At 33.9% G+C, this 27,174-nt stretch overlaps 5 protein-coding genes across 7 annotated transcripts; 1 reads left to right on the top strand and 4 right to left on the bottom strand.

The window, feature by feature from the left end:
• The first annotated feature begins 160 nt into the window (after window positions 1-160).
• LOC106768762 (mitogen-activated protein kinase homolog MMK1) lies at window positions 161-4,657 on the top strand. 2 transcript variants are annotated; one of them, XM_014654069.2, is made up of 7 exons: window positions 161-261; window positions 462-723; window positions 924-1,053; window positions 2,021-2,158; window positions 2,376-2,708; window positions 3,032-3,212; window positions 4,199-4,657. In XM_014654069.2, the coding sequence occupies exons 2-7, from the start codon at window positions 488-490 to the stop codon at window positions 4,369-4,371; spliced, it is 1,191 nt and encodes a 396-aa protein (XP_014509555.1). In that variant the 5' UTR covers window positions 161-261; window positions 462-487; the 3' UTR covers window positions 4,372-4,657. The 2 variants fall into 2 exon arrangements, with proteins under 2 accessions (XP_014509555.1, XP_014509556.1); XM_014654070.2 differs by lacking the exon at window positions 161-261 and having other exon boundaries at window positions 262-723.
• A 914-nt stretch (window positions 4,658-5,571) lies between these two features.
• Window positions 5,572-11,863, bottom strand: LOC106769391 (protein FAM133B). 2 transcript variants are annotated; one of them, XM_014654997.2, is made up of 6 exons: window positions 11,732-11,863; window positions 11,510-11,603; window positions 10,366-10,467; window positions 7,204-7,345; window positions 7,075-7,121; window positions 5,572-6,008 (listed from the first exon to the last, which is right to left on the bottom strand). In XM_014654997.2, the coding sequence occupies exons 2-6, from the start codon at window positions 11,594-11,596 to the stop codon at window positions 5,793-5,795; spliced, it is 594 nt and encodes a 197-aa protein (XP_014510483.1). In that variant the 5' UTR covers window positions 11,597-11,603; window positions 11,732-11,863; the 3' UTR covers window positions 5,572-5,792. The 2 variants fall into 2 exon arrangements, with proteins under 2 accessions (XP_014510483.1, XP_014510484.1); XM_014654998.2 differs by having other exon boundaries at window positions 11,723-11,829.
• Window positions 11,864-18,338: 6,475 nt separating this feature from the next.
• Window positions 18,339-19,350, bottom strand: LOC106765989. The gene is made up of 2 exons (XM_014650751.1): window positions 18,532-19,350; window positions 18,339-18,452 (listed from the first exon to the last, which is right to left on the bottom strand). Exons 1-2 carry the CDS (start codon window positions 19,348-19,350, stop codon window positions 18,339-18,341), a joined length of 933 nt encoding a protein of 310 aa, XP_014506237.1.
• A 105-nt stretch (window positions 19,351-19,455) lies between these two features.
• Window positions 19,456-20,037, bottom strand: LOC106765988 (protein Ycf2-like). Its single transcript, XM_014650749.1, has one exon. The coding sequence runs from the start codon at window positions 20,035-20,037 to the stop codon at window positions 19,456-19,458; it is 582 nt and encodes a 193-aa protein (XP_014506235.1).
• A 2,543-nt stretch (window positions 20,038-22,580) lies between these two features.
• On the bottom strand, window positions 22,581-26,300 carry LOC106768998 (stearoyl-[acyl-carrier-protein] 9-desaturase, chloroplastic). Its single transcript, XM_014654430.2, has 3 exons — window positions 26,045-26,300; window positions 24,072-24,576; window positions 22,581-23,453 (listed from the first exon to the last, which is right to left on the bottom strand). The coding sequence occupies exons 1-3, from the start codon at window positions 26,152-26,154 to the stop codon at window positions 22,893-22,895; spliced, it is 1,176 nt and encodes a 391-aa protein (XP_014509916.1). The 5' UTR covers window positions 26,155-26,300; the 3' UTR covers window positions 22,581-22,892.
• Between the last annotated feature and the right edge of the window lie 874 nt (window positions 26,301-27,174).

The following is a 27,174-nucleotide window of genomic DNA, read 5'->3' as shown; positions in this document are numbered from 1 at the left end:
GAGAAATGAAGTAACTTGCATAAAATTCTTTAAGCAAGAACAGAAAATATGTTAATAATTAATGTTTAACCCTGCATTGAACAAGATTAATGTAAGAAAAATGTATATATAAAAAAGGAAAAATTGAAAAAAAAAAGAGAAAAAAAAATGAATAAAAGAAGAAAAGATTGACAGAAGAAGGAGATGACAGTTTTTACAGAAGTTGGGAGAGAGAGAGAGAGAGTACAGATCTGTTTGACCAAAAGCCCTCACAGAAATCAGGTTCATTCTGCTTCTTCCTCTTCTTCTAATCCTATTGTTCATAACACCGATTGCATCACATCACCGCTACCACTATCATAAACATCATCAACATTTCCCACATACATATTATAAATATATTCATTCCATCACCAACTCAAACTTCATTAACCATCTCTTATCCTCTCTCTCTCTCTCTTCTCACTTTCTTTCAATTTTAGACGCAAGATAGAAGGCAACACAACCAATGGAAGGAGGAGGAGGAGCTGCTCCGCCTGCTGACACCGTTATGTCGGATGCTGCACCGCATCCAGAACCCCATCAGCCCCCGGCAGCAGCCATGGGGATCGACAATATTCCGGCCACGCTCAGTCACGGTGGCAGGTTCATCCAATACAACATCTTTGGAAACATATTCGAAGTCACCGCCAAATACAAGCCACCCATCATGCCCATCGGGAAAGGCGCATACGGCATCGTTTGGTATTCACTTACCCTTTTCTTTTTTATTTCTTTGCAAATCGAATCCGACCCCAAGTTAGTTTCTTTTTTAATGTTCTTTTTTTCCCTCTATTCTTTTATGTGTTTCTTGAATGTAAGAAAAAGATGGATTCTTTTTTATTTGGTTGGGAATGGACGACGGAAATTTTTGTTTGGTTTTTGTTTTTGTGGTGTGTGAATAGCTCGGCTTTGAACTCGGACACGAATGAGCATGTTGCCATCAAGAAGATTGCGAATGCTTTTGACAACAAGATTGACGCCAAGAGGACCCTCCGAGAAATCAAGCTGCTTCGTCACATGGATCATGAAAACGTTAGTGAGTAATGATTGAGATTGCTTTATGGTGTTATTTGTTTGTTTTCTTGCTTTCTTGTTTTAGTCTTGTTGTGTAAGTTTAATCTTTTCTGTTCTGTGGTGTAATTGTCTGTTCCACTTTAGATCCTGATTTTTTATTTGAAAGATTCAAATTCAATTATACAAACTGTTTCTTTGCAGCTCTGGAACAATTTTAGTTTGAATTGAGGGAATAATGAATGGTCTATGATGAGGCGTGTGAACATAGTTGGAGACATTGAGACCTAAATGCACCTGTTATTTTTATGTGGCATGCATGCATTAAGTTAGTGTCGGTAAACCTATTGATGATTATAATGAGTAGATAATACGTATCAGTGTTAGTGCCCAGGTGTAGATGATAATTCATAACATTTGAAGGGAAACATAAACTTGTGTCCAATGGAAAAATTGGTGATAGACGCTTATTCTTGATTGATACCCTGACAATTTTGTTGATTAGTTTGTCATCTTATTCTTAATCTTGATGCACTTGTTTATCATTTTTGTCCAGCATTAATGCATGCATTTTTTGTTCTTCTTAAATTACTTTTGGCATTTGATTGTTGATGCTGGCTGAGATATATGTCAGACACATTATTTATTTTATTTGCCTTGTCCTGATTGAAATGAACTGATGAACATGCTTATTTTTATTTGCTTGTTGTGGAGTCCCCAGTGAAATGAATTGGACAAACATGCTCCATACACGTGTTCTGTTGAAATGTTGCATTTACAGTTGGGCTGCCTCTTTTTGTCTTGTTGTAGTTCTGATAACAGAAAATAAGTGTTCATTATTAGGTCATTTAAATGTGTGTACATATCATATTTCTTATATATTGTGGGACAAATAACTTTGTGACGGTGTATGTAACAACTTAAGAGCAGTAAGAATATATCTTCTACTATTTCTTATATGGGTTTGCCTATTGTAATTATTTTCTAGGTGGTTGCAATCAGGGATATAGTGCCACCACCTCAAAGGGAGATCTTCAATGATGTTTACATTGCTTATGAATTGATGGACACTGACCTGCACCAAATCATTCGTTCAAATCAAGCATTATCAGAGGAGCATTGTCAGGTACAAGCTTATATACACTTTTACATTTTTCCATGTTTCTATTAACTATTTGCATAATTATCACATTGGCATTGGTTATAAGTTCTTTGGAAGTCCTTCAGTTTCATCTTTTTCATGTCATGAGGAAATGATTTGGTAATTATCTCATTTTTTGTTTGTTTGTGGAGTTTACTTAAGCTTATGCTTGGCACCTGAATAAATTTTTTTCTTGGCACAGTATTTTCTGTATCAAATTCTCCGTGGGTTGAAGTATATACATTCTGCAAATGTTCTGCACAGGGACTTAAAGCCTAGCAACCTTCTCCTGAATGCAAACTGCGACTTAAAAATTTGTGATTTTGGACTGGCTCGAGTTACCTCTGAAACTGATTTTATGACTGAATATGTTGTTACAAGATGGTACCGTGCACCAGAGCTTCTGTTGAACTCTTCTGATTACACAGCAGCAATTGATGTATGGTCTGTTGGTTGTATTTTCATGGAACTGATGGATCGAAAGCCTTTGTTTCCTGGAAGAGATCACGTGCATCAGTTGCGTCTACTTATGGAGGTAACTTATTCAATAGTCTTTATTATGAGAAGAACATCCATAAACTATTGATTCACATTTTGTTTATATGGTTGAAATTATTAATCTTCCAGACTTGGAACTAACACATTATTAAAGCGAATTGTATTCAGGTTAAATTTCATTATATCATGTCCATGCTTGAGTAAAGTCAGACCACTAAACCAAAATGACGAAATTCTTACTGAAATCTACACGTGCTTTGTTATGTTAACTTTTTCTATCCTTATGGTCTATATATAGTTCAAATTTGATGACAGTCTGCATCAAAATCAGTGTATAACAGACATGCTCTTACTTTGCAGTTGATTGGCACCCCTTCAGAAGATGATTTGGGGTTTCTGAATGAAAATGCTAAGAGATACATTAGGCAATTGCCTCCTTACCTCCGTCAATCTTTCCAAGAAAAGTTTCCACATGTCCACCCTGAAGCTATAGATCTTGTTGAGAAAATGTTAACTTTTGACCCTAGAAAAAGGATTACTGGTAAGTTTTAATTTTTCATTGTTTGAGTCTCAGATTCTGAGGTTAAATATTATCAATATGAAATATTTATTTTTTTGACACCACGAGTACTAGTTAAAATTTTATTTGAATATTTATTATTTGGTTGAGAATTTGAATCTACTTTGCCATAAATGCTTTTTGTTTAGCTTTGGAGATGACATATAATTATTGGGTTATATACTATATATCGTTCAGAAATTGTTTGTGCATGATTTTATCTGTTTAAACTATTCTATCAATGTGCCACGTTTCTATTACTTTTCTTGCATTTGGCTAAGCTTATTAACTAATGTGGTGTAACTTCTCTTTAGTTGGGTAGGCTTTGTATTCTAGTCTTTATGTGCTTACAACATAAAATCTGAGTTTGTGATATCTATTCTCAATAAGTAGTAGAAGTTCTGTTTCTTCAATAAGTGTTTTAGAAATGTTCTGTTTTGATCTTTTTTTCTCTTGTAATTGCTAAACTACCATCTTATTTTACTTTATCTCCTGTTTCCATGATTTGTAGATGGTGAAAACATTTTGTTGTTTGCTATTTTTGACATACCATATACAGACTGAAAACAATGTAGCATTTTGTAATTATTAAGGAAAATATAAAGCATGTTCACTAAAGAAATGCCCCCTGTCAAGCAGTCTTGTAAATCAGTCAATGTCTACAATTGTAAGCTGGGCTGAAGTGTAGGGGGAGGTGGATGATGACAATCCCTTTGTGAAAATCAGTATCTAGCAAGATTTGTAAAAAAGCAAGACTCAAGACAATGATATTGTTAATTTCCAATTATAACTGCAAGTTGAAAATGTCAGGACTAACCTGTAATTGAGAAGCCAAATACTGTTAATTGATAAGAAACCAGGGTTAGCAGAATTCAGTATGTTGCTTTACTTTATGCTAGTCTCATGGGCATTCAAAATTCAAATATTTATCCCAGTGCTTACGTTCCTTGATTTACCTTGTTTTGCAGTTGAAGATGCACTGGCACACCCGTACTTAACGTCTCTGCATGACATCAGTGATGAACCTGTGTGCATGACTCCCTTTAGCTTTGACTTTGAGCAACATGCTTTGACTGAGGAACAGATGAAAGAACTGATATACCGAGAGGCTTTAGCATTTAATCCTGAGTATCAGCAGTAGTGATAGTCATGTTGTCATTGGATTTGGATCGTTTGATGTCTGTGTCCATAGATCAAGGGATGTCTTTGTGTATATATCTATCATCTGAAACCAGATGATATTGGAGTTGAATTGTTTCCCTCAGAGGCATGATTGGTAGACTGGAACAATCATAAGGTGTTTGTATTGGCTTATTTGCTTCATATTATTGTCCCAATTCATTGGCTTGAGCCAACTGATAAATCTTTCTCGGTCTCAAATTTATGATCTTGTGGGTTTGAAATTCTTTCTTTTTTTCCTTGGTAAAGGTTATTTGTGCTGCTACACTTATAAATTTATTATCACATTTATCTGTCATTAAAAAAGCTTAATTAGTGAAGTAAAGAACATACATTCGCTTTTCAATGACATTGTTGATTGATTACAGTATTTTATACTTATCGAGAAAAAAAGTATACATTTACTGATAACACCGTTAGAACAGAAGAAGCTTGAAGGTGCAGAGCTTAAGTTTTGGGGTTAAGTCATAAAATCCCCCAAATTTAGTTAGTCAAATTCAGTTCCATTCTAACCATGCTATCTTACAATGTCATTTATTTTAGTCTCTAATAGAATGGATTAAGAAAAAATCCGTCACAAAAACAATACTATTTTAACATACTGCCATATCATGAAAAAAAGGCAGAGTTTCTCAACCCATAGAAATTGGTGCCCTCAGGTACACTAGTAAAGATTATATAAATAAGCTTTTTTCATTTTCTTAATCAACTTGATTGACTCGGAGTTTTACAGATAAATTTAAATAAAAATAATATAACGTCAAATTAGCAATTATCGTAAAATATAAATTTAAAGCCAATATTTCTGTATTTTCATTATTTACTTATATACTCTGAAAACATTTTAGAATCAAATTTTGATAAAAAAAAATAAAATAAAATTTAAACAGTTGATTGTTCCTTTACCGGTTTGACAACTTGTTTACCAGCTATCATCTTTTTTTCTAATTTTCAGGATATTTTAAACTTTTAACCAGGTGACAGTTATTATTACAACAGCTATCTTTGTAAAAGAAATAAATATTCCATGATTAAACGACAAATTTAAAACTGTTATAAAACCATTAAAATAATTTTAAGATGACACATATAAGCACGTCTTGAACGATAATAAATCATGGCAAATTAGTGCTGTATTCCCTCCCTTTCCATTGAGTCCGTTAAACATCACGCTATAATTCAATTTATAGTCATCGAAACTCAAAGATCTCCTCCATCTCACACATTGATAGAAGACAATAATCCTTTCTGAAAAAGGCAAAATGGCATACAAGATTACAAATCTGTTAAGAAAGAATAAGTTGAACATAAGAGTGAAGCTGCCCACAGTGTACAATTTGCATAAAATAATTTTATGATACATGACCAAGTATTCAGACACTATTAACTCTTGACGTTCCCAAAGAATCTTGAAAGACGAACTGGGCCATTATCTTCACTATCTGTTCCAGTATCCTTGCTTCTTGACTTGGGCTTCTTTTCCTTCTTTGACCTCTTAGACCTGGACTTGGACCTCCTTGATCCTCTTTCTTCTTCATCACTACTGGAAGAGTATGAAGATGATGAAGAGGAGCTAGATGCAGAAGATCTTCTTGAATGCTACAACAGTAGAGGTAAAGATGATACATAATAAAGCTTACATTCATAACAAACGGATACATTAAGTGTCAACCAACATTGTTTGAACAAAGTACTAATTTAAGATTCGGGTGTTTTACGCAAATAACAATCCAAGAGAAGCTACATATTAATTGAAACCAACGACTTCAGTCAGCCGCACATTTACACAAGTTAATGTTAATGTCAAGCATAGACATCTATAACGTTAAATAATGTGCCTACTCTTTTGTAATATGTGTGAACATTCTTTTACCACTAACTTTATTGATTCAATGATTGTAAGAAACTACTCATGAGTAGTAATTACTGTGATGACAAATTATAAATGCTCCTACCGTGCAATTACAACATTATAAAAATTAACAAAAAAATATTAATTTCTACAAGTGCTTCTTATGTACACATTTTCTCTAACTTCAACATAAAATTTAGCAACCGCTTTACATTTTGAGACAAGTTACATTAATTAAGTTTTTAATTACAAATATTTTTATTATCGTACAAGAAAATTGACAAACAAGCAGCACATACACACGATGCAACAATGAAACATCAATTTCTTTTACAAAAAAAATAATCACAATTTTCATCATAACCTTCAGTCCAGATCTCAAGAAGATAAAATATGTTATAGGGTATATTACAAACAACCCCCTTGATGTTTCAGCCATTCTCAATGTTCATTTTAGTTTATTTTGTAAATCCTCTTGAAGCGTGCGTTCCACAAAAACTAATATTTTACACATGAAAGTTGAAAATGACTGAAATATCTGAATATTTTCGTATTTATCCTTTTAAAAATTTTAAAAGAGAAGACTCAGAAGCCTCCAAAAATTTCTAACATTAATGCAAGCAACTTGTACCTTCAATATATTTAGTCCAAAAGCATGGTCAATGAAAACTAAAAGCAAAGACAAAATCACTAGCTCTTAGTTAAGTTAAAGAGAGAGTTAAGCTATTCCCAATTTGCAAACAAAAACACGAAATTCAACAAGTTTTCATTTCATCCATGTTAAACATAAATGTCCTCGGAATTAAAAAGCACCTTTCTCTTTTTGCTGCTGTGCTTCTTGGAAATTCTGTCCCTCTTATCTGCCAATTAGAATATGCAGTCAAAATTAGCAAATTAAAAGCTAAGTACTAGCACAACACAAGATAACTTTACCACACATACCTTTAGAATGTCTAGACTTGCTACTAGAGTGGTTTCTTCCTTGGGAAAGCTTACGAGCCCTTTCAGCATCTAGTTGAGCTCTGTACTCTCTCATCATCCTATCTGCATCTGCTTCCAATTCCCCTTTTTTTATTTCCTCTTCCTAGTATATAAAATACAAATAAAGTTCAATAAATAATATCGTGAACAAACACAACTTAAAACACTGTTTATTGACCTAGAAAATTGATACATGGAGTATTAAGATAAGCATTGATATTTAGGAAATAACTAGTAAAGTAGGGGAAAGAATGCAAATCCAGAATATATTAGCCGTACACCACAAAGAAGCTATAAAATAACCTAACGAGGCAAATCTTTGGCAAATATTTCCTTGGAATGAGCACGGTCATACATGGCTTTCAGGGGACGAGGGAGTGACTTAAACAATCATATACTAAGAAAAGCATGTAAGATAATACCTGATGGCCCCTTAATTAGCTAATGAGAAAGATAAAGTTTCTTAGCTGGAAGACTGCAAGTGTCCTTAATGGCTTGCTTTCAAAGTGGCTATAGTAAAGCTAGCTTACAAGGCTGGCTCTTAGTTATGGTGCGGCCAAATGACAAAAAACTCCCTCTTTTTTAAACATTACAATAACCTCTCTGTACTGTTTATCATCAAATGACAACGACCTGCCTTCCTCATAAAGACTAACGCAGAACAACTTGTACATAAGCTAAAATTAGCTAATGAACAAGTTAAAAATAAAATTTTGGAGAAGTTATACAGGAGAGCTTCTAGAAATTAACTTATGCACATAAGCTAATTTTAACTTATAGAGAAGTCAATTTCATTTTTCTTATTTTTCTTTTTCTCGAAGTCTTTATGAAGAAACTAGTCCAAATAGACACAAAACAGGCAACAATACTCTAAAAAACCAAAAGCGAGTAGTCTTTCATTTGGCCATATAAAGAGAAAAATGCACGTCTCATAAACATGAGAAATAATAACATTCTCAGAATTTAGTTAATTAAATTAATGAATCCAAAATAGGAAACAAAAAAAAACAATGAATATAGTATATCCTTTTTCTATAGACCTAAAATAAATACAAAAATGAACTCTATTTTCTTTATAATGTTTTCAGGTTACGCAAATTTTAATTTAATGTAAAAATCAATTCAGTTCCAGAAAGAAAACTTCATAAGATAATAATCTAAAAATCCTTGTCTATAGAGAAGGCTTAATTACATTTTTCATCCTTGCAAAGAGCGGTCTTTTGGTCATTTACTTTTTTTTTTTTACTTTAGTCCTCCCAAGTTTTTTGGAAATCATTCCTTCCATCAATCTTACTGTTAAAGTTAAAATGTTGATGACATCACCACATACAAGTTACAACATCAACAAAATTGGCAGATTAACGATCCTGACATTGCCAAAAGTGTTGCATCAACATACGATGTCATCAGAAACTCAAAAAAAAGTAACATATTTATAGGGACCAAAAATAAAAGAAGAAATATTTGCAAGGACTAAACAAAAATAACATACTTAATGTAGAAGAAACTAGGTGCAGTTGATTGTTATGAACCATCTTTGATAAGATTAAAAAAAAATGTAAATGATGTTGATGTTAAAAATGAATAATTTAACCAATTTTCAGAATGAGCGATTGAGACCAGAAGAAACAAATACACCTAATTATAAAGAAAGCCTACACATGCAACGTAGTTTTTCAAGTTTTATTTTGTCTTGGGTTTCTCTCAATCCATTGGGTAGAGAATAATCTCTCTCACAATAACATGGCTATCGCCAGGCTACACCTCTTTGTCTTGGCTTGGCCAAGCCTATATGTACTGGATTTTCAATTTTCCCATTTTGAAACCTCTAATTAGCATTATTGGTGTCAATCACTCATTTGAAAATTGGTAAATTATCATTGCAAACATTAACATGATTTACCTTTTTCTAATCTCGTTCAATTGTCATAATTTCTATTATTATAAAAAAAACTCGAAGTTCAACTGGACCTATTTTTTATTCTACTTCAAAAATGCTTTATAAAAGCTATTTATGAATTTAGTCCTTCTAAATAAATTGCTTTTTACGTCTAGTCCTTACTAATATGTTTACCTTCTTAATTTAGCCCATATAAATGTCATTTTTATCTTTAGTCCTTTATATATGTGTCTGTGTATCATCATCTATTGCTTTTAGTCCCTACAAATAAGTTACATGTTTATTTTGGCCCTATAAATATTTTTTTTTTCGTTTTAGTCCTTGATGATGTCATATGCTCTTGTGACACTTTTGGCAATATTCAAGATTTTGCTATTTTTGCTAACATGGCATGGGATGCCATCATGATAATGCAATCAAGGTTAACTTTGAAGGTCAAATTAGTGGCATAGAGGATTTTCATAAACAAATTGCTCTAGGACTAAGGCAATAAAAAAAGGGTTAAGGATCAAAGCAAATAATTAAGAATGAGTCGAAAGTTTGAGTTCTGTAAATACTTAACACTTTTAAGTCTGTCGCCAATCAAATGTTAAGAGATTTGTGGAGCGGGTATTGGATATGTTTGGGGTTTGCTGACAGTTTACAAATCTTAGGGTAATGAAATGTAATTTACTATTAAAAAAATCATATTCAGCGTTCCCCAATGAGGCGTGATTAATTTTTATAAAAGAACTTGAGCACAGTATAACCATTGCGATACAATGAGGAATAAAAATTAATAATCGTACAATGAATGCCAAATGACAAACATGGGCTTTCAAACAAAATGTAATTATATTAGAAAAAAAAAACGAAAGAAAATTTGTAATCAAAACATGAGAAGGAAAGGGAAAATAAACAAGTTTGTTTAGGAAAATGGGCCAAACTTCAGACACAATTCACAATTGTCTAATATATGAAGTCAGTAGTAGAGCACTTGAATGATGAGATAAACAACCCTCAAATTGAATACAGAGATAGTAATGCATAATTGCTATAAATAAGGATATATTGAAACAAAATTTAAACCAGAAATGACATGGATTGAAATAATAAAAAAAGCTAGAGTATGTAGCTTGGATAAGATTGAGCAGCAAGAAAATTCAATTGATGTTTTTTAAATCAATTCATTCTGATTAAGAAATGCAGAAGAGAGAGAACATTCAAGGTTTTCAGAAAATTACCTTTTGCTTCTTTTTGTACTCTTCCCAGGTAATGGTATGAGAGGTGTTAAGGCTAGCCAAACGTGCTGCATGCCATTCTGGTGAATGAAATGAACCATCCACCTGCGACTGTCCTCATCAATATCGCTCCAGGGTAAAAGAGAAATATAGAAGTGATCCAACATTCAAGCATTATAAAGCATTTTATCCTGTACCATAATAATACACGAGAAGAACGAAGACCATCATAGGAAGTGTTCCCATCAAATAATGTATATGCCTCAATTATGAAATTTTCCACCAGATCACATCAACAACAGAAAAAAAAAAGGAAATCCAGAATAGTTATGCAAGGTTCTCGGATAAAAGATCCCGGTACATGAAGTTCCAATTCATTGTTCACTTAGTATTAATGTTTCGAAAACGGACTGTGATCATGATTTCTACCTCAAGGCAAAGGCTTTTAAGTATATTAAGTACAATGCGACCACAACTGTAACCACATGAGCTGTATTTGTTCACAACTTTCTGCAATATTATGAAATGCAATGACCCCCCTAGTGTGAACGCAGCTTAAAACCTTGAACTAAGTATTGAGAATGTTTACTTCCACTAACAACTAAAATTTGTAGAGAATATATTAAACTAAAAAAGAAGAAAAAAGGTTAAAATTTGTGATTCAAACAGGGTTTTAAAGTATCAATGCACAAGTTATATTTTCCCAGCAAAGTTAAAGCATCGGACAACTTTTCCACCCCAATTTATTTGCACAATATTTTGTAAGGAAGCTGGAAATAGTCCCAGAAAACGAGTCCAAATGAGTAAATACTAGTCTAAAAGAGCAAGTTCTAGACTTCGCGTTGAGGACCGATGCTTTGAAACCAAAGAGTTCCCGATTGAAAGAATCAGAAATGTTCTGAAATTAGTATTCGGGATGAAATCGTATTTGAGATTGCAACATACTAATTGACGAATACAGTAAATTGCGGGGCAAACATAGTTCAACAGTGTAAAATCCAGCACAAAGACATTCATAATCATGTGGTGAACTACGATTAGAAATGCTGTAGGGGTTTCGTAGCACAAGGAGAGATCCGTGATGAGGAAAGGGTAAAGGCAGAAGAAGATAGGGATTATGTTAGGGTTAGTATGGAAGGGTACAAACCATGCCGTCTTCAATCTCGTCGGGGCCGGCGGAGGCACCGCCCAACCTGGCTCTCTGCATAGCTTTGTAGGCTTGATTTTTCCCCATTGTTACTCTGCGGATTGAACACAACACAATTCACTATGAGATCATGCAGATTGAAACACCACTCCTCCACAGGAGTTGGACCAGGTTTCTCCAAATTAGGGATTCAATTTCCAAATCTCGAACCACCTTCGATACCTTCTTTTGTTGTTTCTTCAGATGCTTGGTTGTTTCCTCTTTTATCGTTCTCCTTCTCATTCAGATGCAGCAATTACATGATGGGCCTTAACTTGATTTAAGACCCGATGGGTATTGTTTTATACACGTAGATTTTTAGACATGGGAAAATGGTTTTTTCTTCCTTCTAACCCCATGCTTTTAATTATGCACTTTTCATATTTTTTAAATTTCATTTTTTTTTTCCTTTTCTTTCCTTATGATGTTAAAAATAATGAAATATAATTTACGATTGTAAATTCCAAAGCTTTTTAAATGTCATATCCTAAATTATGTAAATGGTGTTTGTTTTACATTATTTTGTAATTAATATAAATTTTGAAATATTTTTCACGTAATGATATTAAATAAGATATTTAATCATGTTTTAAAATATTTTAAAATATGTATGATAATACTCTAAATTATGCATTTTGGAGTGCTCTTCATCCTCTTTTTATGTATTTCTTTTTACTATACGATTTGTAACGATTATTATATAAGATATTTAATCATGTTTTGAAATGTGTATAATAATATTCTAAATTATGCATTTTAGAGAATTTTTTACTAGGGATGACAAAAAAATTCACTTTCGCAGATATCTACGGATAAAAAGAGATAGTTGATACTTGCAGATATTTACTATCTACATGTTGCAGGCAGTGAAAATTTTAATACTCGCTTATAAATGGATCTAGTGCAAGTATTATACTACCCAACCCGTGGATATTCGTTGCCTGCTAAAATTTGAAATTACGTTTTTATCCTTAGATTTAAATTAAGATTTATTCTTTTTGAGTTTATTATTGTGTTGTCGGGAATGCTTCACTTTTGTTTACCTAGATGATTTCCACAAAGTATCAGTTCATATGAATATTATATGGGATACACATTAAAGATGCTTTGTTCCAACAACCATCCTAACACATGCATATGTCAACTTTAATCTAACTATCTAATACGCATAATCTTTAGTTTTACTTCATTTTGAGTAAAAAGATTTTACCTAATACTAATAAGCACTATCACCTATTGTGATGTTACTTAGAGGAAGTTGGCATTTAGTATTGCATGGAGTGCATTTAATGCAACTCTACATTCACGTTTATTAGACCAAAGATGATGAAGCTATTTGAGTTTAAAAGCTTTCAACAATGAAAAAGGGATTTACAGCAGTTAGCCCATCCAATCTTCAGGACAACTTGGAGTACTTTGAGTAAGGGACCTTAACGCCTTACCCGAAACATTTTGTCACCCACCGTAGGGCCAAACAACATCCCCCTATAACCACAAGGGACCAGGCGAGCGATACAGTGGAAAACAATCACTCCACCCATAAATTCTTCTACGACCTCGATTCTCCACCCGGTCTCAACCTCAGTTGCTTCGTAAGCCGGCACCGCCTCCGCTGCTTGTCCCCTCGGCGTGATCCCGGCAAACTCGGTCGAGTACGAGGTTTCCTTGTTGTTGCTCTAGTTCTTGTACAACGGACAAGTCTACGTCGTGCTATAGAAGCCCGAGATCAAACCCAATTGTGGCAAGCAAGGGTGTTGACACACGCATTGCATCTCTACCGTTGATCTCACCTTCGACACCCTCGTCGTCGCTAGATACTTCGGTGTTGAACAATTTGCATTGCTCACTCAGCCTCTCCCTAAAAACCTTTATCTCCACCACCTCAAACACCAATCTCATTGCCATAACTGTTGCCAAACTCGTTGGTATTGGTTGAAACTTAAACTATTTAGAAATTCTGGTGTCATGAATTGCAAATTCTCAGTGCAATCAAGTTCATCCGATGGTTGTCTCATGGGAAACACATAATTCTCACTAAGCTTGCCCCATTTAGTTTTTGGGTAATCTTTTCAGTAATTAATGTGCTCATGGATTTGCTAAAGGAAGTTGAGAAATCACTTGGGATGTATAACAAAGAAAAGGAAATTTTATCTAAAGCCTTAGATAACAAGTGTGGATCATCTCACAGTAATATGAAGGAAGGTTTTAATCCCTGTGTGATATTTTTCTCCTCAACACAGTGCTTGCACGGTGATATATCAATATCTAATGCAAGAATGATATTGTGTTTTCCTTTCGAAAGGGATGAAGATCATAACATAATAATTCATTTCCCTGGGAACAATTCATAGCTTTTGATTTTACTTCATCATCACCTTTGAACAATGGATGCACTCTAGTTTATAGTCAAAGTTCAAATGCAAGTTCGAAGAAAAGATTTCCTTCAACATCAGCTCAATCTCTTCAATTGAGTTTCTATGATCTTGACATCTACTTGATCACATCATGTAATGAGAATGATGGAATCATCTCCTATGATGTGTAGAATGAGAAACTTTTTGCTAGCTGCTTCTTTCCTATTTTTCATAAAAGAGGATGTTTCTCTATTTTTCTTGTGGTTTTGCAAGGGGGTAAAGTTACTGGTCCTTAGATTGCTAAGAAATCCATATTATTAGCTAATTCAAAGCAAATTACGAGTAGAAAAGACACTAGAAGAAGGGGGCACGAGTTTATGCCGGTATCAACAGTCTTTCCTCATCTTAGCTTAATGAGGTTGAGTGTCATTGTATAGTCGACTCTAACATCAAGTCGTGGTTGCTCGATTTGCCTCATCACCAACATCAGTGTGGTCTGACACCTGCTAAGTTTCATCGATCGATGAGGAACGTTCCAAAGTGAACTCTCATTGCATCATCATTTATGCGGCCTAGGAAACATTCTTAGTGAACTCCTAGAGCTTGCCGATTGGTGAGGAACGTTCTAAAGTCAAATCTTGTTGCATCATCATTTATGTGGCCTAAGGAACATTCCCAACGAACTCCTAGAGCTCATCGATCGGGAAAAATAGAGAAAGTGAGGAATGAAGAGTTAAAGCGCATAAAAAACAAACTCCTGAATACAACGCGAACGACCTCTTTCAAGTTCACATTAATCCATGTGCACCTCTTCCAATAAAGAGTTTGCTTGGGCTTGGAGGGCTTGTGTACTATATGACCACCTGGTCAGTTAAGGATCAAGCGATCGACCATCCAACGAGGAAATGATAGACTGGTCCGAAACAATCATTAATTGATAATTAATCTGAGTAATAACAATTATTAATGGACAAGTAATGAGAATAATAATAATTAATTGGAAATTATTACTAATAATGAAAGTCATCTATTGGTAATTATTGGGTGAGACCTAATTGTAAGTCCATTATAAGATTTATAAATATATGTTTGACAAGGGAGGCCAGGTAATTAATTTTGATTACTCATTTTTATTACAACATTATTACGCAAAGTCATTGACTTATGCGTTGGAGTGTCTTTAACAGTTACCCTCCCACAAGGCAACAAGAAGGAGAGAGAGCGAACAACGTAACTTGGATGATGGAGGACCATCAGGAAGCCCATCCAGCCTTCAAGACAGCTTGGAGTGCTTTGAGTAAGGGACCTCAACGCCTTACCCGAAACAATCCCTATGATAACATCCTTTTACTAATTTTATTTGTTTTTAGCTAAGAGTGATTGTTAAACAATACTATCTGTTAGTCATGATTTGTTGTGTTCCAAACAATATTCTATGGGTTAGCCAAGAATGGTTAAGGTTCAAACAATACTCGATTTTTAGCCATGAATGGTTATGATCAAAATAATACTTTAGGTTTTTAAATAGGAAGATTAAGTGTTCAAATAGTACTTGTCTTTTAGCCGATAATGGTTATGTTTATAAATAATATTTCGTCTATAATTTGTAGTAGTAGTTTATAGAGTGAAACTAAAGTCTGAACTATTAGATGAATTAGAATAAACATTATATAGTAACTTTTTTCCTTCTCTTATCATTGTTCATTCATATTATTGTTACAATAAAAGATTTACAAACCAAATTGTAGAAAATATTTTAGACCAATAGTTTGTTAATCTAAAACCACCACCTTACTATTTGATATCAAACACAATGCGAAACTTTTAAAATGTTTTAAAACATAATTTAACTCTCCCTTCTTAAGTTTTGACTTATTTTTCACAAGGTTTAACAACATAATGACCTAATAAGATATCTAACTAAAAGATAATGTCACAAAGTTTAATTAGATTAAATATGATTTTAGTATTTAAACTTATACACAAAATTGAAATTCATCCATATCCCAAAATTGATACATTTTGATTCCTAGATTTAATAAATGAATGAATATAGTCATTTTAATCCATTGATGTTAACTTTTGTTACGTGTTAAATGGTGTTCCAAAATGACATTTGAGTGAGAATGTATCAAATGGTGTAAACAACTCAAATGTCAACCTGAAACGTGTTCAACTCAAAAAATTACGCAGTTGGGTTTGAAGGACTATATCTATTCATTTTTAAAGTTTGAAGATCAAATTGTATCAAGGTTTTAAACATAAATGAATTTCAATTTTGCATTCAAGTTTAGAGATTAAAATCATATTTAACTTAGTTTATTTAATAGTTTACTCAAAATGAAAATACCTACTTTAACTTAGTCTATCGATACTCATTTATATATGGGTTAAATATGTTTTTAGTCCCTATACTTTGGGGTGATTTTGGTTTTAGTCCCTCTTTCAAACTAAGGTACAATTTAGTCCTTCAACTTTAGAAAACTCTGGTTTTAGTCCTTTTTATCAAATTTTTTTAACTTTATTTGATGTTTCAAACGCGTTTCTCAATTAACATTGAAGCAAAAATGTGTCAAATAGTGTAAACAATCCAAATGCTATAATTAAACGTGCTTGAAATAACAAATAAAGTTAAAAAATTTTGGTAAAAAGGACTAAAACCAGAGTTTTCTAAAGTTGAAGGACTAAATTGTACCTTAGTTTGAAAGAGGGACTAAAACCAAAATCGCCTCAAAGTATAGGGACTAAAAACATATTTAACCCTTTATTTATTTTTTAATTATTCGTTTATTCATTGAGTGACTTAAACATAAAAAGTGTCATTCTTAAGGAGATCTTCATCCAGTGTTATATTCACTTAGGTTGTGTTTGCTTCAACTAATTTACTATGAGCGAGGAAGTGTGAGTGAGTAATTGAAATGTTTGTTTTAAGATATTAGACTGAATTTGCATAAACAGACTTGAGGGAGAGTGCGAGATTCCTATCTGAGCATGAATGAAAAAAATGAGAAGAGAAAGTCAGATCATCATTTCTGTTTTTACAGTTTTACCCATATCTTTTTTTTTTTCACATAAATCTCTCTTACTCTTTTTAAAATTTTATGATGCTTTCACTATGACTATGGATGCATGCAAAATTGTGAAGAAAAACAAGTATATATAATGAGTAAGGAGGTAGAGAATACAATAGAGAAACCAATGTAGAAGAGTGGAGAGATAGAAAGATAAACCAGTATAGAGAAACATGATTCTCTCATATTATAATCGATTTCCTGTGTTTTAAGGTTGAAAAGAATCTCCCAAGTGAAACCAATTCTAGTGTAAAATAAAGTATGATCAATTGCATAAAATCATTTCAGCTTAATACCTCTTTTGGTCCCTCGAAAGAGGGTTGTGTTCAAAATAGTCCTACCTTTTTTAAAAAGTAACAATTGGTCCCAACTTTTGAAAAAATTGTTCAAGTTAATCCTTTTTGCTAACCTAGTAAAAAATTTAACGTTGTAGCTGCCCCCATGGACTAAACTTGATTAGCTGTCAATGTTAAGCGATTGCATGACAATGAGGTTAAAATTGTAAGAAAAAAAATAGATTAGGTGGGATTTTTTTTTTGACAGAGGTTAAAAAAGAGGGTTAGGGTTTGTGAGGAGTTAGGAATGGCTTCTTCCCAAGGGTGTTCTTCTTGTTCCAATAGATTGAGCAAAGGATCTTCGCGTTCGTCCCATGGTGGCGGTTGGAGGGGAGGTGGGTTGATTCCTATTTGTTACTGTGGTGATATTGCTATAACCAAAGTCGCGAGAACTACCAAAAATGGTGGCAGAAGTTTTTGGGGATGTCCTCATTACAAGGTTTTAAGTATACCGTTTTCAGTTTATGTTCCCTTCACTTTATGCATTTGTTGATAGATTCCTTGACTTGGTGAATAACAGGGTCATTGTTCAAGTGGGAGCTCATATAACTTTTTCAAATGGTGTTCTGAAGAAGACGTTGATGAAAAAGACTGTACAATTGGGAGGCAAAGGAAGAGGATTAATGATCTGGAAAATTTAGTGAAGGGCTTGCAGAAAATGATGAAATTTTTAGTTGTAGCTTTGTTTTTTTCTATTGCACTGAACCTCAAAACCTCGTGATTTTAAGGTTTTGTTTAGGTTGATATTGTTAGGTGGGCAAGGTGGGCATGTTTTTGTATATTTTGTTGACATTGATGTAATGCTTCATGTAATGCGTCTTCCAAGTAGGTTCTTGACCAAAATCTGTTGCACAAAAATTTCCAAAATTGGTTACCATGCATGAGTGACTGAAATATGCATGCAATGGGCAATGGGTTACCTTGGGGGAATGCCTATGAGGTATTTGTATGCTTCAACGTTGAATTCTTTAATTTTCAGCATTTCTCTATCGCAAGCCTGGGGATATGTTCATGTGGCAGCCCTCCACATCTAATTCTTCAATATTTGACCACAAAACCTTTTCCTGAAATTGGCATAGAGGTGTCTCATGCAGAATCTTTGTTTTGCGCTAGGAAGAAGCTCCTGGATAGCTGGCACTAATCCCTGCCCACATGAAATAATTATTGAAACATACACCTTTAACAAAGCATAAATTATATGATAATGTGAGGATTACATTTACCTTTTGCTGGTCATACATCCACGTGCACCTCCCACAGACTTCATTTCCCCTGAGGTCTTCAATTAATAACTGCAAAAACCAAGTCCAACTGTCTTTGTTTTCCACTTCTACAACTGCATAGGCAAGGGGTAACATTTGCTCGTTTTGGTCCCTACCAACAACAGTAACCACCTCCCCCTTGTACTGACCTTTCAAAAAACATCCATCCAAACATATAATCGGCCTACAGTTGATGAACCTGTCTTTACAAGCTTTGAGACAAACATATATTCTTTGGAAGATTGGGTCACCATTATTAGCGTCAACTTTAACCTTCACTGTTGACCCTGGGTTACACCTCAACAACTCATGTCCATCGTCATAGATCCTTTTAAATTGTTCGTTGAAATCTCCTTCAAGTTGTCTTGATGCAATTAACTTTGTCCTTCGTGCCTTGGAAATTGACACATTTGTATTCCATTTCCTTAATGCTTTACTGTGTATGTCTTTCACATTTAAATTAGGATTGTCAACTAAAGACTTATCTATTTCTTGACTCAACCACTTAGAATTCATTAGTTTAATGTTAAGTTGCCTGCTGCAAGTATGAGTATCAATTATCTTCCTCAATTGCCAAATTTTATGTGATGGCAAATACCCACAATAAGCTACCCATGGACACTTACATTGGCCAGCCATGCATCTGACCCTCACCCTATGATTATCATTTTTCACAAATTTTAGAGCCCTCCCAGCATGAACAACATACCTTCTAATGGCATCCTTAAACTCATCCTTACCGCTAAATATAGTGTCCACTTCCCACCTATAATTTGTCATTGACTTTTGTTTTGCATACTTTGAAAAGGGACCAACACATACTCTATCCTCAATGCCATCCTCCTCACTTCCACTATTTTGTGGCGTTAAGAGCACATCAGACTCTCATTCACTATCTGACAAACCCCTTCCTTGTTCTTGTGCTTCATCATCACTGTCTTCATGATCACTATCTTCATCCACGTATTCATCACCACTTAGATCATCCATTCCTGGTTGATCCTCACTGTCCACTTCCACTTCTTCTTGACTCTCAACTTCTTCTTCATTGTGAACCTCAACTCCACCAACATTATCAACCTCAACTCCAACGTCACTGTCAACTTCCACTTCTTCTTCATTCTCAACCTTAACTCGACCCTTAACATACTCATTCTTAACCTCCACTACACCCTCATTGTCAACCTCAATTGAAGCCTCAACACCCTCATTCTCAACCTCCATTGCACCCTCAGTATGAACCTCAACTCCACCCTTATTCTCAACCTCCATTCCACCCTCATTCTCAACCTCCACTCTAACCTCATTGTCAACATTCACTGCACCCTCACTGTGAACCCCAACATCCACTCCACCTGACAAGTCCAATGCCCCATCCTCAACAGCCTTGTTCAACTTCTTGGTCCCCAATTCCTTCATGACCACCCTCAACATGTGCTTCTCCTCCAACCCCACTACCCTCACCATTGTCTGCAAGTCCTTCACATAAGTAAAGAATCTCATTCACATCATTTTCTACTACCTCTGGATTGTCCACCCTATGTACAACATACAGGTTTACTTTCCCCAAATAATTAGCCACTTTCATCATGTTCATAGCTTCTTTATCATCATACAACTTATGTAATACATGTTGAACATTGTAATATAACTCTGTTACTTGAATGTAACCTAGATGTTTAAGTGAACCTACTATTCAAAAATAACACCATTTATCGGGGTCAACGTCCCAATAAGCTATCTCCCCACCTATATATTTAAAGGGCACTTCTTTTATCAAGGTCCCACCGTGGTGGACCACTACCTGAAACATGTCATCAGACATCCCAACCCGAACCCTACAATTGCAAACGGGAACTACTAAATTAAGTTAAACTATGACCTATGGGACCACTATCAACCCTCAAAAAGCGACAACTTTTCCCATAAAACACTTTAACCCACCCCCCAAAATGTGACAGCGATCATAAACAAACAATAATAAAAATTCACAAAATTATAACAACATAATATATTAACCTGAGTTACGCTTTTCAATTCGTTGTTTGTTCTTCACCTTGAACGATACCCCAATTTACAAAGCTTACACCAGAATGTTTAATCCCAAATCGCGATTTTGCTTCTAACCCTAATCCCAATTTTTTTAACCTCTCTCATAGCACAGTACATTGCCACGTAATTACTTAACACTGACACGTCATTAATTTTAGCCCAGGGAGACAACTCCGATATTAAATTTTTAAGACTGTTAATGAAAAAGATTAATTTGGATAGTTTTTTCAAAAGTTGAAAACAATTGTTGCTTTTTAAAAAAGGTAGAACTATTTTGAATATGACCCCTCTTTCGAAGGAAAAAAAATATTAAGCCAAATCATTTCACATGTTATTGTATAACAAAAAAAAAAGTAATATTTTCCTTACTAATTATTGTTTTATTGAAGAATGTTAAAAACTTTCGAAACATATCTTTTAAATTGATGATATTATATTGAAAATTATTATATTATTTTATGATAATTTATTATTCTTTACTATTCGTATTTGACTTTTCATTTCTTTTTTCTTTATGTCAGTATCGCATAATTTTTTTAACTCATTAGATTATTTTTAACACATTTTATTTTATACTTTTTATATAATAATAATAATAATTTTAATTTTTTTATTATAAATAAAAAATTCAATTTTATTCTAATATAATTTTCACTACTTAAATTTAAATTTATATCAAATTTCTATAAAAGATAAATTAACAATAATCTATTTTTATCAATTAAAACATTTTTTAAATCTAATAAACCCATTACATCATTTACAAACTTTGTCTTCAAATATTTTCATTCATTCTTTAATCTAAACAACCTACTTTTATTCTTTTAAATTCATTGGATTACTTTTCTTCTCATCGTTTGTCTAATAGAAAGAGTACCTTAATATCAAAATATTAACCTCGTAGAAAACTTGACCGAAATAAAATTAAATTTCACTCAAACAAAAAAACTTAAATGTAAGATTCTTCCAAACAATTAACTTTGAAAAGTCAATTTAGAAAAGTTTAAATTAAAAACAAAACTCTATTTTTGTCTACATTTCTATTTTTAAAATAAAGGAATATATTCTTAAGTTCAAACGTTAATTATTTAAAATAATAATTTGGTGGGCAATAATAATCGCCCTTAATTTTTTTTTAAAAAAAAAAAGAAAAAACCACTAAAAATAACATACATTGGATTCGTAGCAAGTCAAGAAATGCAATAAATACATCACGGTAATGGATTGTTGACGTGGATTGATATGATGGTTATGCAGAAGGTTGATCCAAGAGCACGAAGAAAAGAATAGGGAAAAGGAAAACAGAACACGAGCTGCTTGTAAACCAACAACAGAGAAGTTGAGCTATAAAGAGATCTCAATTCGAGTACAAGGATCACATGGACGCGTTGCCCTGACAAACCCAATAGTTTGAAAATGGTAAAAGTGTTTCCCCATAGCCAGCAAACTCTGACCTGCTTCATTTTTCAAGATCCTTAAGTGGAAAAGGAAAAGAGGGGTTAATTAATTGATAGAGAAAGACGTTTCTGAGTGATAAAGTTTGAAAATATACTTTAAAGAACTTATAATATGGAAAAATTTAAATCCTCAACAAAACATCTTTCCAATATTTTTAAGCATATAAAAAACATTAACGTAAAACACACAAGTTAAGATATAAAAAAACAGAATTTTTGTTTGCGTGCTTCTCACATTAACGTAGCGTATGCAAATATGAATACATGAATATAGTAACAGACCATAATATCCCACCAAAATTACATGTAATCATTTGACAGAATCACACGCAAGAAGATTGCCTGGTAGCCGTAGTGACAATTAATCTGGTTAGTGAAGCATATTTCAGTTGGCCAACAATAATAAAGGGAGCATATCTCAGTTATCCTATTGCAAGATGGCAAATAAGCAAGACTTGGTCGCTACACCATCATCAAACTAACTTCTACTATGTAGAAATATATCCAACCACGGAAGAACTAAATTTCTTTATCATCAAAATTGCCATAGAAAAACGTTTTGCTTATGCTTCAACAGACATCACTACCACAAATAAAAGGGAAACAAAAAATAGCATTTCTAATACTACAGTTGCCCCTAATTGCGTGACTTGCGAACCATGCAAGAACAACTGTTTCACCTTACAGTGACATATAACAGACCAAAAAAAAGGCAAAAAGAGAATTAAAAAAATGACATACTGAATCTTCAACTATTCAACATTTCTCAGAATGGTTTTCCAGGAACATTCACGATGCTTCCCCTTGGTGCATTTAGAGTAGTACTTCCCTGTCATGAATCCAACTGAATCGAATTTTTGATGACTCCTTGACTCTTGCTTGAGCTCTCTCCTCCAACCTTCTGATTCTTGGTGGCAGCCCACAAACGTAATCCTGAGCCTTCCTTCCCTCGCTTGATAGTCCTGTTAGATCCTCCACCTTCCACCTCCCCACCAGAAATTCAAGTATATCAGCATAGTCCTTGGCAGTATAGACCCCAATGCGTTGGGCTACAGCAGAGTAGTTATCAAACAGGTTGTCGTCAAGGCCATCATACATAAGATGAGCTGGCATGGCAATTTTCTTCCTCATCATGTCTGCAAACGCCATAACAGTTCCATCAGGGTCAACCTCAAACAGCTTTTCCACTATCTTTGTGTATGCAGTCTCATGGCGTTTCTCATCCGAGGCAATCATGCCGCAGATCTGGGCCAACTTTATATCACCATGCTCCTTAGCAAGCCTGGCTGTGTTTCCGTGGGATATGAAGGTTGCCCTCTCTTGAAATGAAGTGTAAATGAAACCAAGGTAGGGACTGTTCTCAGTCCGAGGATCCTATCCATCAATATCAATCAGTCAAGGACAATACTGGAAAAGTGAGAAGTGCAAAATAATGATGTATGTCATGTACAAATTAATGCTGTATGTCATGTACGGTCTGTTTGCATAAACTTCTCCACAAACATCTCCATAAGAAAAATGAAATAAAATGAGTTTCATTATAGCTAAAAATTAGCTTATGCATCAGCTATTTTGTAGAAGCTCTCTCCTATTAGCTTCTCTAAAAGATTTTTTTTTTCTTTTTTTTTTAACTTATGCATAAGCTAATTTTGGTTTGTAGAGAAACTTATTCATTTTTTCTACACCTAAAAGTACTAGTAGAAAAATTTATAAGGAATTTCAAGAAAGTTGAATCCTACTCTTTTAATCTAGACCTTCATTTTTAGAAGGTAGACCCTAAAATAGGTCAATGGCATTCATGTGTATAACTTTGCTGACAGAAACACATTAATACATCTCGATGCATTAGGTAATAAAATTTATATTTCAGGCCCTTGTTCAACCCCGGCCCAAATATAGAATCTGTTAAACGGCAAGTATGAGTATGTTTCATTATGAAAACTACAATCGCTGAAGGCCAAGATAAACTACAGAAGATGTATAAGATCTTACCATTCCTGATCCAATCAAGTACTGAATTGTCTTCTCAATTTGTCTCATGTCAACTCGTCCACATAAGTAAAGATACTTATTAAGAAGATCACCGTGTCTATTTTCTTCAGCAGTCCATGCCCTAGTCCAAACTGCCCAGGAAGTAAGGCTAGCGCCTGTTTCATCACGAACTCCATCCAATGTATTTAACATTGTTTGATAAGTAGGAAGGGCTTCCTCCGTGATCATGTCCCCAACCAGAACAACAAAGTAATCATCAGGAAGCTCCTTCGCTCTCGCTCTCAGTTCTCTCACCTGCTCGTCAAATCCATCTGCAGAAGGATCTGGTAAAAAATCCTGTGGTTGCCAACATTTTTCTACAGGTTTAAGGAGAGTCAAGACGTTCTGCTCAGCCCAATCCTCCAACGATTTGAAAATCTCAATCTTCTGGGGAGGCATAGAATGGGTCACTTGAACATGCACTTCTCTCGGAGGCGTGAAAGGCTTCTTAATATTTTCAACCTCTCTACAAAAATTCAAATGACTTTTAGAGAAATAATACAGCAACTTCTCAAATGATCATGCTGGTAAATTTAATCTACAGAGTGAACAGTACCGTTAATAGCAACAACAATCGTACAATCCACACAGATACAGACCTATACCATTTCATGAACACCAATATCCAAAAGAATAAAAATGACTATTTTACATAATCGGCAGTTTGCAAAGTCTCCTACAAACAGTAAATCAGTTTCGATGCAGCAAGATAGATGTCCATGTCTATGAAACAAACTAGAGACACTAACAGGTCTGGAGTAAGGATGAATGGTGGGGAAATTGTCACTTCAATTAGGTGAAATGGTGTCATTTTTGGCAAATAAAGTAGGACCAGTTGATATCGAGATAAATATAGTCATGATCACATCGCTGCAGCATTGGACACCCATTTTTTTGTATAAAAAGATTATGCACCACCTGTTACGTAACTGAGCATACCCAATTAGTATCCATACTTAGCATGTGCATGGCTCATAATTTAGCGCACATGCATCCCGATCTACACAAACACCTAACAAGTCACAAATGGACAGTTTCACCCAACACGCCTACATTCCTAAGTTATTCAAATTTCCATCCAAAAACCCCAAGCAACCCGCAAAAACAGTTTTCAAAAAGCCATTAACAAGCCGGAACTGTTACCACTCTTTTTAATTCATCCACATCAAGATAATCATAATCAGTGAAAAGTTGGCAACAATCATCAAACTAACATCCAAAATATAGGCTAAAAAGCAGAGACCACATATGAAATCAAACAGAAGATAACAATGACGCAGCAAGCTCCAATATCCTTAGTTTTACATGTACTCAACTCAAAACTGAAGAAGAAAAAAAAGCCCAACAATGAAAGAAAACAAAAATTAAGTAATAAGTACTGTCATCACCAGACAACAATTTCCCACAGGGAAAGTAAAACATAAATGTAAATAGGTTGAAGACGCCCAAATTTTCTAAAACAAAAAAAAAAAAAGTCAGAAACAGAGAACAGCAGAATCTATATCACTAAACACAAATCGTCTTTTTGGTAGACTGAAACAATCCCTTACCAATCCCCACCAACCCCGAGAAAAAACGCGCGCACACGAACACGAAAAATAAGAAAAAAAAAACCCAACAGTGTGTGTATTGTATGAAATTGAACCACTCCACCTCATCCATCAGATTGCAAAAAGAAACATGTGGAATAACATTTTGTGCGAAGAATAGTTGATGGAGAAAATAAAAAAGTGAATTCGAAAACAAAGTAAAAAAAAACAAAGCATCAGCATATAGCGTGGTTTTCAAAGTTGTTAGGTTTGGTTTGAGACATCAGAGAGATGGAAAAAACAGAGAAGAAAAAGGAAAGAGTGAAAAATGAAGAAAGTGAAAAAAAAAAGGAGAAATGCATGAATTGAGTTAAGAGAAGAAGATCTGAAAGATAGAGAACTGACTTGGAACCAGAGCGGAGGGTGGAAGCCATGTGGAACTTGGGAGATCTGAGGCTAGCCATCTGAGGAAGAGCGAAGGTTTGGGTTGGAAGAGGATTCAGTCTGAGAGCCATTTTTGGTTCTTAGGTTTGCTGCTTGGAAGACGACGAGATTGAAATTAGAAATTGTATGAGAAGAAAGAATGAAAGAAAGAAAGAAACCCAAGAAGAAGAGTGATATGAGGCAGCAAAGAAGGAAAGTAGCGAGTGAAAGGGAAAGAAGAGAACCACTTAATGGATGGTTTAGGAGCATCGATTCAGGGATACCTTCGTCTTTTCCTCTCCCTCTTTAAAACCCTCCTCTTTTTTCCTCCTAATTACTCTATTACCCTTCCCTCTTTTACATTAAATCTATCGAACAACAACTATTTTTAATTTTATTACAATAATTTTTGGAATATTAATATGTGAAGAAATGGTAGATAAGCAACTTGGATGATGAAGAGAATATTCTTGTTAGGTTTTTAGTGAACAGATTTGAATGGGGACATGAAAGTATAAAGGATTAGCAATATCTTTAATATATTATTTTTAAGAAAAATTTATAAGGTTTTTTTTATTTAATAAACTCTACTCATTTTTTTCAGTTTTAAATTAATTTTAATAAAAATATAATAATGGATATTAATCTTCCTGAATTATAATTCCCAAAGAAATATAGTTAATAATTTTATAAAAAAAAAATTATTATAATATTTTCTTACCGATTAAAGGGGTGAGAAGTAGTTAATGAGTTGAATCTAAAACTAAAATTTAGGAGAATGTCAATGTTTGATTGGATTGAACTAATATTCTAAATAAGTTGTCTTTAGAAAATCTTAAAACATGACAAAAAGTAGCGTGTAGCACGTGAATATCGCAATTAAAACATGAAATCACCATTTTTTTATTTATTTTATTTCTTTATTCTTAATTATTTATAGTTTTGGTTGTTTACTATTTTATAGTTTTCTTTTTTAAAATTTTAATTGATTTGGCTTTTTTGACCTGGTACTAATCACATCACTTAAAAGTTGGGTATTTGGCGTGTGCATTTACCATAATATATTTGTTTTATGTCTATTATTTTATATAAAATAATCAGTGAAAATATTT

This window comes from Vigna radiata, chromosome 7, assembly GCF_000741045.1.
Source record: "Vigna radiata var. radiata cultivar VC1973A chromosome 7, Vradiata_ver6, whole genome shotgun sequence".
Lineage (NCBI taxonomy): Eukaryota > Viridiplantae > Streptophyta > Magnoliopsida > Fabales > Fabaceae > Vigna > Vigna radiata.
This window is presented reverse-complemented; position numbering and strand designations above follow the sequence as displayed.

What these genes read in the sequence shown, in the direction of transcription:
- LOC106769391 (XM_014654997.2), bottom strand. Translation starts at nt 11,596, where the DNA reads ATGGGGAAAAATCAAGCCTACAAAGCTATGCAGAGAGCCAGGTTGGGC. An exon ending in ACGAGATTGAAGACGGCATG is followed by an intron (nt 10,468 to 11,509) that starts GTTTGTACCCTT and finishes GGACAGTCGCAG; the next exon opens with GTGGATGGTTCATTTCATTC. An exon ending in AGTACAAAAAGAAGCAAAAG is followed by an intron (nt 7,346 to 10,365) that starts GTAATTTTCTGA and finishes TTTATATACTAG; the next exon opens with GAAGAGGAAATAAAAAAAGG.
- LOC106765988 (XM_014650749.1), bottom strand. Translation starts at nt 20,037, where the DNA reads ATGGTGAGGGTAGTGGGGTTGGAGGAGAAGCACATGTTGAGGGTGGTC.
- LOC106765989 (XM_014650751.1), bottom strand. Translation starts at nt 19,350, where the DNA reads ATGACAAATTATAGGTGGGAAGTGGACACTATATTTAGCGGTAAGGAT. An exon ending in GGATGTATGACCAGCAAAAG is followed by an intron (nt 18,453 to 18,531) that starts GTAAATGTAATC and finishes TCATGTGGGCAG; the next exon opens with GGATTAGTGCCAGCTATCCA.
- LOC106768762 (XM_014654069.2), top strand. Translation starts at nt 488, where the DNA reads ATGGAAGGAGGAGGAGGAGCTGCTCCGCCTGCTGACACCGTTATGTCG. An exon ending in GGCGCATACGGCATCGTTTG is followed by an intron (nt 724 to 923) that starts GTATTCACTTAC and finishes GTGTGTGAATAG; the next exon opens with CTCGGCTTTGAACTCGGACA. An exon ending in GTCACATGGATCATGAAAAC is followed by an intron (nt 1,054 to 2,020) that starts GTTAGTGAGTAA and finishes ATTATTTTCTAG; the next exon opens with GTGGTTGCAATCAGGGATAT.
- LOC106768998 (XM_014654430.2), bottom strand. Translation starts at nt 26,154, where the DNA reads ATGGCTCTCAGACTGAATCCTCTTCCAACCCAAACCTTCGCTCTTCCT. An exon ending in ACCCTCCGCTCTGGTTCCAA is followed by an intron (nt 24,577 to 26,044) that starts GTCAGTTCTCTA and finishes GAATTTTTGTAG; the next exon opens with AGAGGTTGAAAATATTAAGA. An exon ending in ACTTGATTGGATCAGGAATG is followed by an intron (nt 23,454 to 24,071) that starts GTAAGATCTTAT and finishes ATTGATGGATAG; the next exon opens with GATCCTCGGACTGAGAACAG.